We start from the raw sequence: 12,656 nt of genomic DNA, 5'->3' as shown, positions 1-12,656 counted from the left end.
TCCTTGGTTGCACATTCATGGATTTAACAAACCATGAAGTAAAAATATCAAGAAACAATGGCATCTGTACCAGACACATGCAGATTTTTTCTCCTTGTCATTATTCCCTAAGTGATACAGTGTAACAACTATTTACATAGCATTTACATTGTATTAGGTATCATAAGTAATTTAGAGCTGGTTTAAAGTATGCAGGAGGATGTGCATAGGTTATATGCAAATACTGTGCCGTTTGATATCAGGGACTTCAATATCTTCAGATTTTGGTATCCTCCAGGGTCCCAGATTCACTCCACAGAGGACACCAGGGATAACTGTGCTTCCCTGCTTTCTGAAACAGTGTTTCAGGCTCACCTTGGCAATACTTTTTTTAAGAATGGGATTGTGGAAGGAAATCTAGCACTACATTCCAAAGCCATCTAGAACATCAGAACCCTGTGTGGATGTTTTGAAAACAACCAAACATCCACAAAGGTGTTGGATACTTTAAGGTGACGGTCTGCCTTAAGAAGTGACAAAAGCTGTCCGGCGTGACCACGCCCCAGCTGTTGGGACCAGCCACATAACCACCTAAATCCAAGGTGCTGGGGACTGGAAGAATATGGGGCCTTTGCCCCAATTCTCTGGTGTCAGAGACCTCCCTACCCGCCTCTATGCATAGATGCAGTCCTCTGCTGCATCTTCATCCCAGACCTGCCCCCAGCTGCATTTCCTCATTGGCCTCGATGTGTTGCCCCCCTGCCGCTCCACTCTCTCTCAGTCCTTGTGCCCTAGCACACCCCCACCGCCCCACACCCAACACCTCAGCGGCACACAGCAGGCTCCCAAAACGCACTGACCAAATGAACGTTCCAGGGTCCTACTGTGTTGGACACAGGGATTCTCTGCCCCCTGCCCCCTGCCCCAGGGCAAAGCCTCACCCTGATGAAGATGATGATGATGTATTAAGTCAAATTTAAACCCCAAAGAGCAGGTTCCCACCGAAAACCTCACTACTTCCGAGCTGCCCAACCTCAGGGCGCTGTCCTTGCAGAAGAAACAGAGATTCCCGGGCCTGCAGTGGCCAGGAGCTCCTTCCTGGGTAAGGATGAACGGAGGCGACCTCAGAAGGTCCCTTCCTTCTCGAGATTCTCAGATTCTGCCAGTTCTGCTACATCTGAGAGCAAGTGGCAGCGGAATGTCACTTCCCCAGAGACTGGCCACCAGGAAAGGAGGGGCCCTGACCTAAGCAGAGAGCCCCTTCCCCACCACAGCCCCTTGGGGAGGTGACGACTGAACTGGGGGGCCTTTCTGGGGGCATGCAGCTCATGCCGGTGCATCAGCCTGAAAGAATGGGACAGAAGCAATTTTTGTTTTGTTTTGTTTTTGAGACTGAGTTTCCCTCTTGTTGCCTAGGCTGGAGTGCAATGGCGCAATCTCAGCTCACTGCAACCTCCGCCTCCTGGGTTCAAGCGATTCTCTTGCCTCAGCCTCCCTAGTAGCTGGGATTACAGGTACCTGACACACGCCTGGCTAATTTTTAAATTTTTAGTAGAGATGGGGTTTCACCATGTTAGCCAGGCTGGTCTTGAACTTCGGACCTCAGGCAATTCGCCTGCCTCAGTCTCCCAAAGTGCTGGGATTTCAGGCGTGAGCCACTGTGCCCAGACTGCAGTTATATTTGAGAATAAGTGAGAAAGGTGGGAGAATCAGGTCAGTCTAAGAGCATCTTCGGAACTGTCCTATGTCACCTACACTTTTCTTTTTTGTTTTTGAGGCAGAGTCTCACTCTATTACCCAGGCTGGAGTACAGTGGGGTGATCTCGGCTCACTGCAACCTCCGCCTCCCGGGTTCAAGCAATTCTCATGCCTTAGACTCCCAAGTAGCTAGGATTACAGGTGTGTGCCACCATGCCCAGCTAATTTTTATTTTTTTGTGGGTTTGTTTGTTTTTAGTGGACACAGGGTTTTGTCATGTTGGCCAGGCTGGTCTTGAACTCCTAGCCTCAAGTGATCCACCCACCTCGGCCTCCCAAAGTGCTGGGAGTACAGGCATGAGTCAGAGCCCACCACGCTCAGCCCAAAACCAATTTTTATAATAGACAAAGAATTAAAGCCACCTGGATTAGTCCCTACTCCGGTCCACCTGAAGCACCCAGGTCCTGTTCCTTCTCGAAGACTGGCTTCCACCGCACCGTCTCCGGGCTTCAGCTGTCCCTCTCCAGACAGGTAACCACTCCCCTGCCCCACCCGCACCCCTCCTTTCTGGGCATTGCCTCTCACTCCACTGGCTCAAGGGCAGAGGACGCTCTTCTCACTGGCCACTTGCCCCAGCTTTGGACAAACCAGACCCTTAGTAAATGAATGCTGAACAGAACCAACTGGAAGATCCCCAGAAGGTTCTGCACCATTGCTGGCCTCAAAGACTCGGCATCTCAGTGGACAATATTTTATCCCCATCAATAGTAACAGTTGAGTCCTACCCAATAAAAGCACAGGCGAAGACAGGCCGGCTCAAGGACCTGGCACTCTGCTGCAGGACTTCCCAACCTCAGCACAATGCACATGGGGGCCGGGTGATTCTTTGCTGGGGAGAAGGGAGCCTGTCCCGGGCACTGCGGGACGTTAAGCAGTAACCCGGGCACCACCAGCTACCTGCCCAGAATGCCTCCTCCCGAGCTGTGACAACCCAAACTGTCTCCAGACATTGCCAAAGATTCCCCCAAGGGGCAGAACCTCCCTCTCCGCTGAGGATGGCTGACTTTGAAGGAAGGAGGTTGACTTTGTCCTTCAGAACCCTCAGCTGGAAGGTGTGGGCTACTTCGCTCCCTACAGTCACGGTCACACAGGGACAAAGGTGGACACAAACCCAGGCACTTACTTCTCCAAAGCCCAGATTCCTTCCATCTGCAGTTTATAATTGTTAGTTTTTTCTTTTTTTTTTTTCTTTAATAGTATGGCTGCCTTTCTCTCCAGGCTACCCATCCTGGAATAGTCACAATTTTATCATCATTTCATAAAGTCTGATGCGCCTGAAGCCTGCTATTGACCTGTGCCGAGGAGGGTTTACGGCAGGGCCCGCACGGAGGGCAGGCCACCATCTCTGTCACACAGGGGTCCTTTGCCTTGCAGAGTCAAGAGCAGTCAATTACTGGTCAGCATGCAAGGCCCTGTGACGTCACAGCATGAAGAGTAAGGAGACCACCTCCACGTGTTCATGCAGCCTGTGCCCTTGGACGCTAGCTTTGTGCGTGTATGGTCTGGACCCAGTCAGAGGGGCAGATAAGCCTTTGTTACTCACCTGCAGCTGTGACTCTGCCACCCTTTTCTCCTTGTGGTGCCAGCGGAAGCTTGGGGTTCCCAAAGTCCCATCCCCCACAAAGGGCTGTGAACCGGCTCTTCCCCCAGCTCCTGTCCAACTGGAAGGCCCCGGGAAGCAGGGCTGGGTGGTCACAAGGCCCTGGCACCTGTTACTTGGCTGGCACCACCCATGAATGCTAAATGCATGAAAGATAAAAACAGCAGCCAAACAAAGACGGTGGACAGGCCCATGCTCACGAGTTCTTTATTGGAATAAATAACAGCATACTGTGACGCCACATGGCATTGTCCTCATCGCATCTCTGGCTTAAGAAGTGTTTGCCTGGTGTTGCAGCGAGCTCCCAGAAAGCGCTTGCTTCCTGCGGTCAGCCAGGTGGGCCTGACCAACAGCATGGCCAGGGTTTTCGTGGGTTTTATTTAACATCCAGGAATCTAAAGTAAACACTGCTCAAAACAATTAAGAAGACAGTAAAATACTGGCACACAAAACGGGGGGAAAGGATTCAGTTGCTTTAAAATAAAATTGCTCTTTGTCACCTCCAATTAGGACACCACGGCCCAGCGGGGCTCTGGGCTCAGTGCTTGCATAACACTGTGTGGGTGTCAAAGGGGAACTGAAGCTGCGGGAGGCTCCGCTAGCTGGTGTGGGTTGAGAGACATGTTACGCAGAAAAGGAGAACCAGCAAATACCTTCCTGCCCTTGTGCGAGCGTCCACTTGGGCCTTGCAGACGTGAGACCCCCTTGTACTGGATGTTTGTCCCCATGGGTGGACACACACGGCCTTGCTTTCACTTAGTTCCTATGGACCAGGGTTCCTCTTCAAAGAACCATTCACTGAAAAGGTGGTGCTGGGAGGAGGAAGGGTCCCAGAACTTCTCTGAACTAAGAACCAAGAGCAGCAGCACACAGGGCATCTCACACCCAAGCCTCATGTCCCAGCAGCCATTCATCCCGAGTCTAGAGGAATCGAGTTCACCCAAATTCTGCCTTGGAACTGGTCCCTTGACACATCTGTCCAGACCATGCTATGATTTCGGACTCAAACTGACGGTGAATGGAGAAAAATGAGAGGAGTCAAGCCTAACGGGACCCTCCCCAGGTATGCAAAAGGCACACCTACACCTTTGAACCAACTGGAAAAGAATGTGGACAAAAGATCACATCCAAGCCGGGTGTGGTGGCGTGCGCCTGCGGTTCCAGGGACTCGGGATGCAGAAGCGAGTGGATCACCTGAGCCCAGGAGTTCAAGGCTATAGTCTGCTACAGGTGTGTCTGTGAATGACCACTGCACTCCAGCCTGGGCAATGCAGCAAGACCTTATCTCAAAATTTAAAAAAATCCCATCCTTTGCTGGAACCATGGCCTTTAAGGGTCCCTGTTGTGAAACACGAGGCCTGTGTAGCTTCCCTACAGATCTTATGATTCCTTTTGCTGTTCAACTTGAAACCCAGAAGAGTGTGACATGGACACGAGGATGGGCATGTGTTTACCAGATGGGGGCTGCCAGGACCTCCCTGGGAAGGTGCAGCCCCCTCCCAGAGTAACTGGCCTCTCCCCTCTGATGACAGAGAATGGGCCGGGACTGCTCATTTTGGCCGAAAATTGCAGCTCTGTTTTGTTTGTTTGTTTGTTTGTTTGTTTTTGAGACAGAGTCTCACTCTGTTACCCAGGCTGGAGTGCAGTGGCATGATCTCAGCTCACTGCAACCTCCACCTCCCAGGTTCATTCCATTCTCCTGCCTCAGCCTCCTGAGTAGCTGGGACTACAGGCATGCGCCACCATGCCCAGCTAATTTTTGTATTTTAATAGACACGCGGTTTCACCATGTTGGCCAGGCTGGTCTTGAACTTCTGACCCCGAGTGATGCACCTGCCTCAGCCTTCCAAAGTGCTAGGATTACAGGCGTGAGCCACTGCGCCTGGCCAAGCTCTGTTCTTTTCAAAGCCCAAACCCCAGGAAGGCACAGCGCCCTCTCCAGGCCCACGTGGGAGCAAGGCAAGGCCAGGCCGCTCCACCAGCTCCAGGGGGCCGTGATCCTGTCCGTGCCATGCAGGCAGCACAGAATGTTCCAGTCCCAGGTTTTTTGTCAGTGTGGCTCTTTAATGTCACTGCATCCCGCAGGACACACGGTAATGCTGTTTTAATTATTTCTTTCCCCCGCTGGGAAATCACCTCCATCAAAATGGCTATTCTGAAACCATCCCCAGCCTAGCAACAGCCGGAACTGAGGGGGAATATTAAACTGTTTTCTAAAACTTCGGTGTTGGCATTCAATTTCATATTAAAACTTACTCCACAGCTCTGATCTGCGGCAGGAAGACAAAAAGCTAACAAGATCAGAAAGGCCAGGCTCACTACAGAGAATGCTGAGAAATGCCAAGGAAGGGGGTCGCTTTGCTGCAGGTGCACCCCAGGGGGTCGGCGGGTCATAACCCTGGGAAGGAGCTGGGGAGGGGGGCGCCATAGTGAGGGAGCCACTGCGACCAGAGGCCAGCCCAGAAAGCATGGCCGATGGGATCCCCAATTCTCTGCAGAGCTGGGGTGAGCGAGGGGGTGAACAGCTCATAACTGAGTGAGCAGCCACTCCTTTTATAGGATACTGTAGAGGGAGATGCTCTCAGGGCTACAGGGAGTGAGATGAATACTTCACATCCTCCCGTTACAAGGGGAATTATGCCCCCCGCCTCCAAACCCACATGCTGAAGTCCTAACCCCAGCCCCTCCGACGTGATGGTATTTGGAGACAGGGTCTTTATGGAGGTAATCAAGATAAATGAGGTCATATAAGTGGGCCCTAATCCAATAGGACTGCAGCCCTTCTAAGAAGAGGGGGTCGGGCTGGGCACGGCTACTAGTGCCTACAATCCCAGCACTTTGGGAGGCTGAGGTGGGTGGGTCGCTCAAACCCAAGAGTTTGAGACCAGCCTGGGCAACATGGTGAAATCCTGTCTCTACAAAAAATACAAAAATCAGATGGGCCTAGTGGTATGCACTTGTGGTCCCAGCTACTTGAGAGGCTGAGGTGGGAGGATCAATTAAGCCTGGGAGATCAAGGCTGCAGTGAGCTGAGGTGGCACCACTTTACTCCTGGGTGACAGAGTGAGACCTTGTCTCCAAAAAAAAAAAAAAAAAAACCCACTGGGCATGGGCACGCTGGCTCACACCTGTAATCCCAGCACTTTGGGAGGCTGAGGTGGGCGAATCACAAGGTCAGGAGATCGAGACCAGCCTGGCCAACACAGTGAAACCCCATCTCTACTAAAAATACTAAAATTAGATGGACCTAGTGGTATGTACTTGTGGTCCCAGCTACTTGGGAGGCGGAGGCAGGAGAATGGCTTGAATCCGGGAGGCAGAGGTTGCAGTGAGCCAAGATCACACCACTGCACTCCAGCCTGGTGACAGAGCAAGACTCCGTCTCAAAAAAAATAATAAATAAATAAAATAAAAGAGGCAGTGAGGACACAGACACACAGAGGGAAGACCGTGTGAAGACACTGGGGGAAGCCGGCATCTACACGCCAAGGCGAAAGGCCTGAGGATGTAACTCTCTGATGTCTCAGCCCCTCACCTGCAGCACTTTACTACACAGAGCCAGTGAACCAACGCACCCCCTCATTTTAAAGTTTCCAAAGACGCATTTGTTCCCAAAAAGGGCCTCTGAAGGGCAAAGCTGGGGTGCAAGCTCTCTCAAGCAGCACAATTAGAGCCATCTCCAGACCCAGCCCCTCAACCACAGCAAGACATTAAGAAACATCCCCAGCAAACAGCTCCTTTCAATGCCTGTGGGAGCTGGGCCATCCTGAGTCTTAGATGTTCATGCGAAAGCTACATTAAAACAACAATGAGTGGCCAAGAAGCCATAGGAATGTGGGTGGAGGACACTCATGTCACATCTAAGCTTCCGGGACTTTAAAGTTTTTCAAACTGCAAAACCCTTTTATTAAATAGGTGTCACTTGGAAGGAGAGCCCAGCCCAGGAGATGACCGGGGATCCCCGGGGAATCGTCAAGCCCGGGTCCTCGGGGAGCTGGCGTTCCTGCTGAGCTGATGTTGTACTTCTGAAGGCCTGTGATTGCTTTTGTTTTTTTTTTTTGAGACAGAGTCTCACTCTGTCGCCCAGGCTGGAGTGCAGTGGCCGGATCTCAGCTCACTGCAAGCTCCGCCTCCCAGGTTCACGCCATTCTCCTGCCTCAGCCTCCCGAGTAGCTGGGACTACAGGCGCCCGCCACTACGTCCAGCTAGGTTTTTGTATTTTTTTTTTTTTTAGTAGAGACGGGGTTTCACCGTATTAGCCAGGATGGTCTCGATCTCCTGACCTCTTGATCCTCCCATCTCGGCCTCCCAAAGTGCTGGGATTACAGGCTTGAGCCACCGCGCCCCGCAGGCCTGTGATTGCTAATTGCACCATCAGGTGGAAAGCAGGGTGCTCTCAACTAGCTGTGGGTTGGGCTTCAGGCTTTTTTCCATCTTTCGGCCAAGGCAGACAATAACGGACTCATCATCCCACGCAACTGAGTGACGCAAGACCTCAAACGCAAGCACGGGTGTTTAGAATCCTGCATTTTCAAAGGCTCTCGCCCACTGGGAATTACATGGAAAGGAGATTAAGAACAACAACCAAAAGAGGCAGGGGGTGGTGCAGGCATGAGGTAGGGGTGGGGTGGGGATGACAGTCAACACAGTCTGGACCAGAAGCCCATGGCACCCGGCTCCCTGGAAAGGCACAGGGCACAGACAGATGTCGCCTTTCTTGCTGGGACACTCCTGCCACCGTCCACAGCTCCCCCGTCACTCCACGTTCTTGTACTTGGTGAACAGGTTGTAAAGAACCCTCAGGGTGGATTTGAGGTCCAAGTTCACCACGTCTGCAGAAAGAAACAGAGAAACCTCAGAGGCCCTGCCATCCTCCTGGCATTGCAGTAGGTACTCTCAGAAGCCATGTCTCCAGCATGACACCAGCTGCCGCGTCCACACAGAGTGCTTCCCCTCAAAGACCTGCCACCACCACATCCAGGACGCTCTGGGCAGCGTCTCCCCAAACACACAGGTTGTGTGAGAGCTCCCGGCGCAGGCTGATACCCTGCGGGACAGGCACTTGGGGTGACAAAAACAGAGACACTTCCACAGCCCGTCCTGGATCGGCATCAGGATGTGTCTAAGGACCAGTTGGGGGACATGGCTGATGACACTTACTGGGACCAAAAACCCGAGTAACACTTAATGGACCTGACGGCTCCCTCTGGGGCCCTGGAAGTCTTGGGCCGCTTTCTTTGGGTGGCCAAGAACCTTCCTGGGAATCAGACACCTTGTTCATTTCACCTGCTCTGTGACCTCTAAGTGACTTCCGTGATTTGGGGCTCAGACTCTTCATCTGTAAAACGGGCCTGGGCCAGATAATGCTCGAGGCCCTTTGAGTCCTGACTCCCTGTGATCCAAAAGCAGCCACAGGATGACCTTGTGCTTTAGCCCTGATCACAAGAGCAGGAAACGACATCTGTTACTGAGAGAGCAGGTGGGGTGGATGCTAAGAATCAGCAACTGTCCTTGTCGCCAGACGTGGAGTTTCTCAACTTGCACACCCTCATCAGAGCCCGCACAGCCTCCTTTCTTACCCTCTGGTTTTACAAAGAGGACCAAGACTCACTGTGGAGAAATGACCTGCCCACAAGTGTGCTGTCAGAGCAAAAGCAGGGCTGAACTCAGCTCGGTGGGCTTGGGAACACACCCAGGGCTCTGTCGGGGATCCCAGGGTCTCCCCCTGGCCTGAAGGGTCCACCCCAGCTCCCAACAGCCCAGTGGAGGCAGGGGAGGGAGGACGGCAGCCACGGAGTTGCAGGTGGCCAAGGCGAGGGGGGCAGCAGGGACAGAGCAGCTCCCGGGGTGGGGGCTGTCACTCCCTGGCCCTCTCTGAGTCCACCCCCATGGTGGACTCACAGGGAGACCAGAACAGCAGCCTGGCACCGATGCCCCCACTCAACAGCCCCCAGGTCTGAGCTCTGAGAACCTCGGGACAGCCTCGCTGGACAAACAGAACTCAACCCTCACACCCCTGCCAGACCCTGCTAACCACGGCCACCCCTTAGCACCTGTGCCCAGGGATAGGACTCCCCTTCTGTGACCCCTGAACCTCAGACCCTCTGTGCTCCCCAAACACCCACCCCACCATCCAGCTCCGGCACTCAGCTCTGTGAATTTCGAGCGAGCCACAAGCCTTTCTCCCAGGCAAGGGGCCTCCTTATGGGCAGGGTCGGGGACCCCACTGGAGTCTCTGCCAGGTCCCCGCAAGGGGGTAGGGGGCCAGGATGCCCATCGGAGCTGGGGGCCTGGGGAACCAGGTGTGGGCCTGGCTCTTCAGACCCGCCCACGTGCAGGGGACATGAGACTGCTCTGCTTCCTCCCAGTGGGGACCAACAGGGCAGTCTCAGGCCCGCAGGGGAGGAGGTCACAGCCTCTGCCTCCCTCCCCACCAGCCCTGGGTACCCAGGTAAGTCTGCCTAGCTTGGAGGAGGGCGTCAGGGAGACCCACAGCCACTGCGCTGCAGTCTCCATGTCATTCTCATCTGTTACCTCCTGATTCTTGCTCCCCAGATGGTTTTGAATGAAGAAGGAAAAATCTCTCATTCATTGCATCAGCCACAAAATAAAGAGGCCCAGCAGGGACCCCGTCTCATAAATCTCTGCGGCTTGGCCCCTGCCCAGTGCTGGCCCAGTGAAGGTGCTAATGAGCACTGCAGACCAGCTCTGTCCCCTGCCTGGGCTGGACAGAGGCCCTGGGACACCTAAGGGACCCTGCCTGGGAGGCTGCAGAACCTGCTATTTGCCCTGGGCCAGTGGTGCCTCTGCCTCTGGCCTGGTTTCCACGTGTCCGTGGTGGGTTCCCTAACGTGCTGTCCAGCGGCAGATGAGTAGAAAACACATCTGGGCTCAGGGGCAAACCCCCTGCTCAGAGACCAGCCTGTCAGAGGATATCCTGGCCTCTGGACAGGCTCCTGCCTCACTCCTCAAAAAGGGGACAAAGGGTTGGGCGCGATGGTTCACACCTGTAATCCCAGCACTTTGCGAGGCCGAGGCAGGTGGATCACCTGAGGTCAGGAGTTCAAGACCAGCCTGGCCAACATGGTGAAACACCATCTCTACTAAAAATACAAAAATTAGCCAGGCGTGGTGGTGGGTGCCTGTAATCCCAGCTACTGGGGAAGCTGAGGCAAGAGAATTGCTTGAACCCGGGAGGAGGAGATTGCAGTGAGCTGGGATCGTGCCATTGCGCTCCAGCCTGGGTGACAAAGCAAGACTGTCTCAGAAAAAAAAAAAAAAAAAAAAGGGTCGGGGGTTTGGGGAGGACAAAGAACCAGGGCTCCCTCAGGAGCTCGGAGGCCAAGGGCCGCCAGGGGTTCTTCTGAGGGTACGGGGGAGTAGCCCGTGCTGCAGATAGGGCCCAGGCTTTAGGCTACAGGAAACCAAAGGAAGCCCCAGCCAAGCCCACAGCGGACATGAGCGGGAATTTCTCCTCCCTGACAGTGTGCAACGCACCAGACGCGAACGCTGAGCTAGCAGCCACCACCAGCAGGGACCTGACGTGTTCTGCGGGCAGGACCCTCTTCCACTGCTCAGAGGAGCAGCCCACTTGAGCCGAATAGGTGCTCAGGGGCAGTCAGGCTCAGCAGCACGTGGGTGGCACTGCCCGGGAGCCCTGCTGGAAAGTTACAGAGCAGAGTTGAACACTGAAGGCTCTGACAAGTCCTGTGTGACGCACCCCCCCAGCGACCCCACGAGACGCACGGAGGCAGGTGCCGTCGTCACTCTCCTGCACAGATGAGGAGGAGGCCCTGGCACAGAAAGGCAAAGTAACCTGTCCGAAGACGCACAGCTGGGGAGAGGCAAAGCAGCATCCCTCGGGTCCCTAGCCACTCCCTCATGCCCCTGCCTCGCAGCAACAAAAGGGCTGAGGGGCAGCAGCAACAAGGAATCGCAGAGACCCAGGCCGGGCCGGCCTCTACGGGCAGCAGCTTGCCACACTCCCTGCTGGACGTGTGCTTTGATCCAGTGCTGTCGAGCAGTTTCCAGGCCAGGCACTGTTCTCAGCACCAGCAAGCAGCGGACAAAGCCCTGCTCCCTTGAGGCTTCCATTCTAGTGGGGAGGGAGGGACAATAAAGAATAAACAAGGCCAGGCACGGGGGCTTGCGCCTGTAATGGGAGGCAGGCAAATCGCTTGAGCCCAGAAGTTCGAGACCAGTCTGGGCAACATAGTGAGACCTTGTCTTTACAAAAAAGAAAAGTTAAAAAATTAGCTGGGCATGGTGGTATGCACCTTAGTCCCAGCTACTCGAGAGGCTGAGGTGCGAGGATGGTATGAACCCAAGAGGCAGAGGTTGCAGTGAGCTGTGATCACACCACTGCACCCCAGCCTGGGTGACAGAGTGAGACCCTGTCTCAAAACAAAAAAGAATGAACAGCCACACACACAATGGGACAGGAGGGTGTGAAATTGTCCTGTGAAACCCTGAGAGGAGGATGCACAGGCAGGAAGGGACCGGCCAGGAGCCTTCTGCGTGGACTGGCAGGAGGCAGAGGCTGCGGTGGGTGGATGGAAGGGACAGGATCCATTTTCTAGCTATTCCGGAAACTCAACAAAGCCTGCCGTTGAGCAGATGCTGGCAACAGGTGCAGGAAGCATCACGGACCCCCAACTCATATACCGCCATGGGGGACTCGGGAGAGGGAGCAGGGCTAGGTAGGGGGCCATGGTCAAAGGTGGGCCCACGGGCACTAACCCACAGTGTCTGAGTTCTGTGGGCTTCTCCTGCACGGCAAAGGTTTTGATGGAGGCAAAGAGATGTCTTCATACAGGACTTGTCAAAGCCTTTAATATTCAACTCTGCCCTGGAAGTTTCCAGCAGGGTTCACAGGGAGTGCCACCCACGTTCTGCTGAGCCTGGCTGTCCCCAAGCACCTATGAAGAAGCCTTCCCAGGAATTCTGATGCTCACTCAGGTTAGAGGGTCCTCCTATAGGTAACTTGGCACAGGAGCCAGGTGGGGACAGAGAAGTGACCACCCACCCCAGCTCTGCTAGCCTTCTGCCTCCAGCTCCAACCCACGCAGAGCAGGAGCGTGCCAAGTCCCTGCTCCCAAGCACTGCCTTCGGCTGAGCATCAGGGGACCTCCACCCCAACAGTCATTAAATTTGAATAAGCCTTTAATATCTTCTCAGGGCACAAAGCTGCATTTCCAGCCTGAGTGGCCAGCTAGAGACACACTTAATCCTGAGGTCCGTGGGCAGAGGCCACGTCCTTCAAAGTCAAGTGGTTATTTTTTTTTTTTTTTTTTTTTTTTTTTTTTTTTTTTTTTTTTTT

General features: G+C 54.0%; 1 protein-coding gene across 3 annotated transcripts in view; it reads right to left on the bottom strand.

Moving 5' to 3' along the window:
• Positions 1-7,843: 7,843 nt before the first annotated feature.
• The window catches only part of PARVB (parvin beta), a 141,128-nt gene continuing 136,315 nt past the window's right edge, over positions 7,844-12,656 (bottom strand). For all 3 annotated transcript variants that reach the window (XM_023221788.1, XM_023221791.2, XM_023221789.1), the window contains exon 13: positions 7,844-8,169. In XM_023221788.1, coding sequence (XP_023077556.1) covers positions 8,093-8,169 — 77 coding nt within the window. In that variant the 3' untranslated portion in view covers positions 7,844-8,092. The remainder of the gene's footprint in view (positions 8,170-12,656) is intronic.

This window comes from Piliocolobus tephrosceles, chromosome 19 (genome assembly GCF_002776525.5).
Source record: "Piliocolobus tephrosceles isolate RC106 chromosome 19, ASM277652v3, whole genome shotgun sequence".
In the NCBI taxonomy this organism is placed as follows: Eukaryota; Metazoa; Chordata; class Mammalia; order Primates; family Cercopithecidae; genus Piliocolobus; species Piliocolobus tephrosceles.
This window is presented reverse-complemented; position numbering and strand designations above follow the sequence as displayed.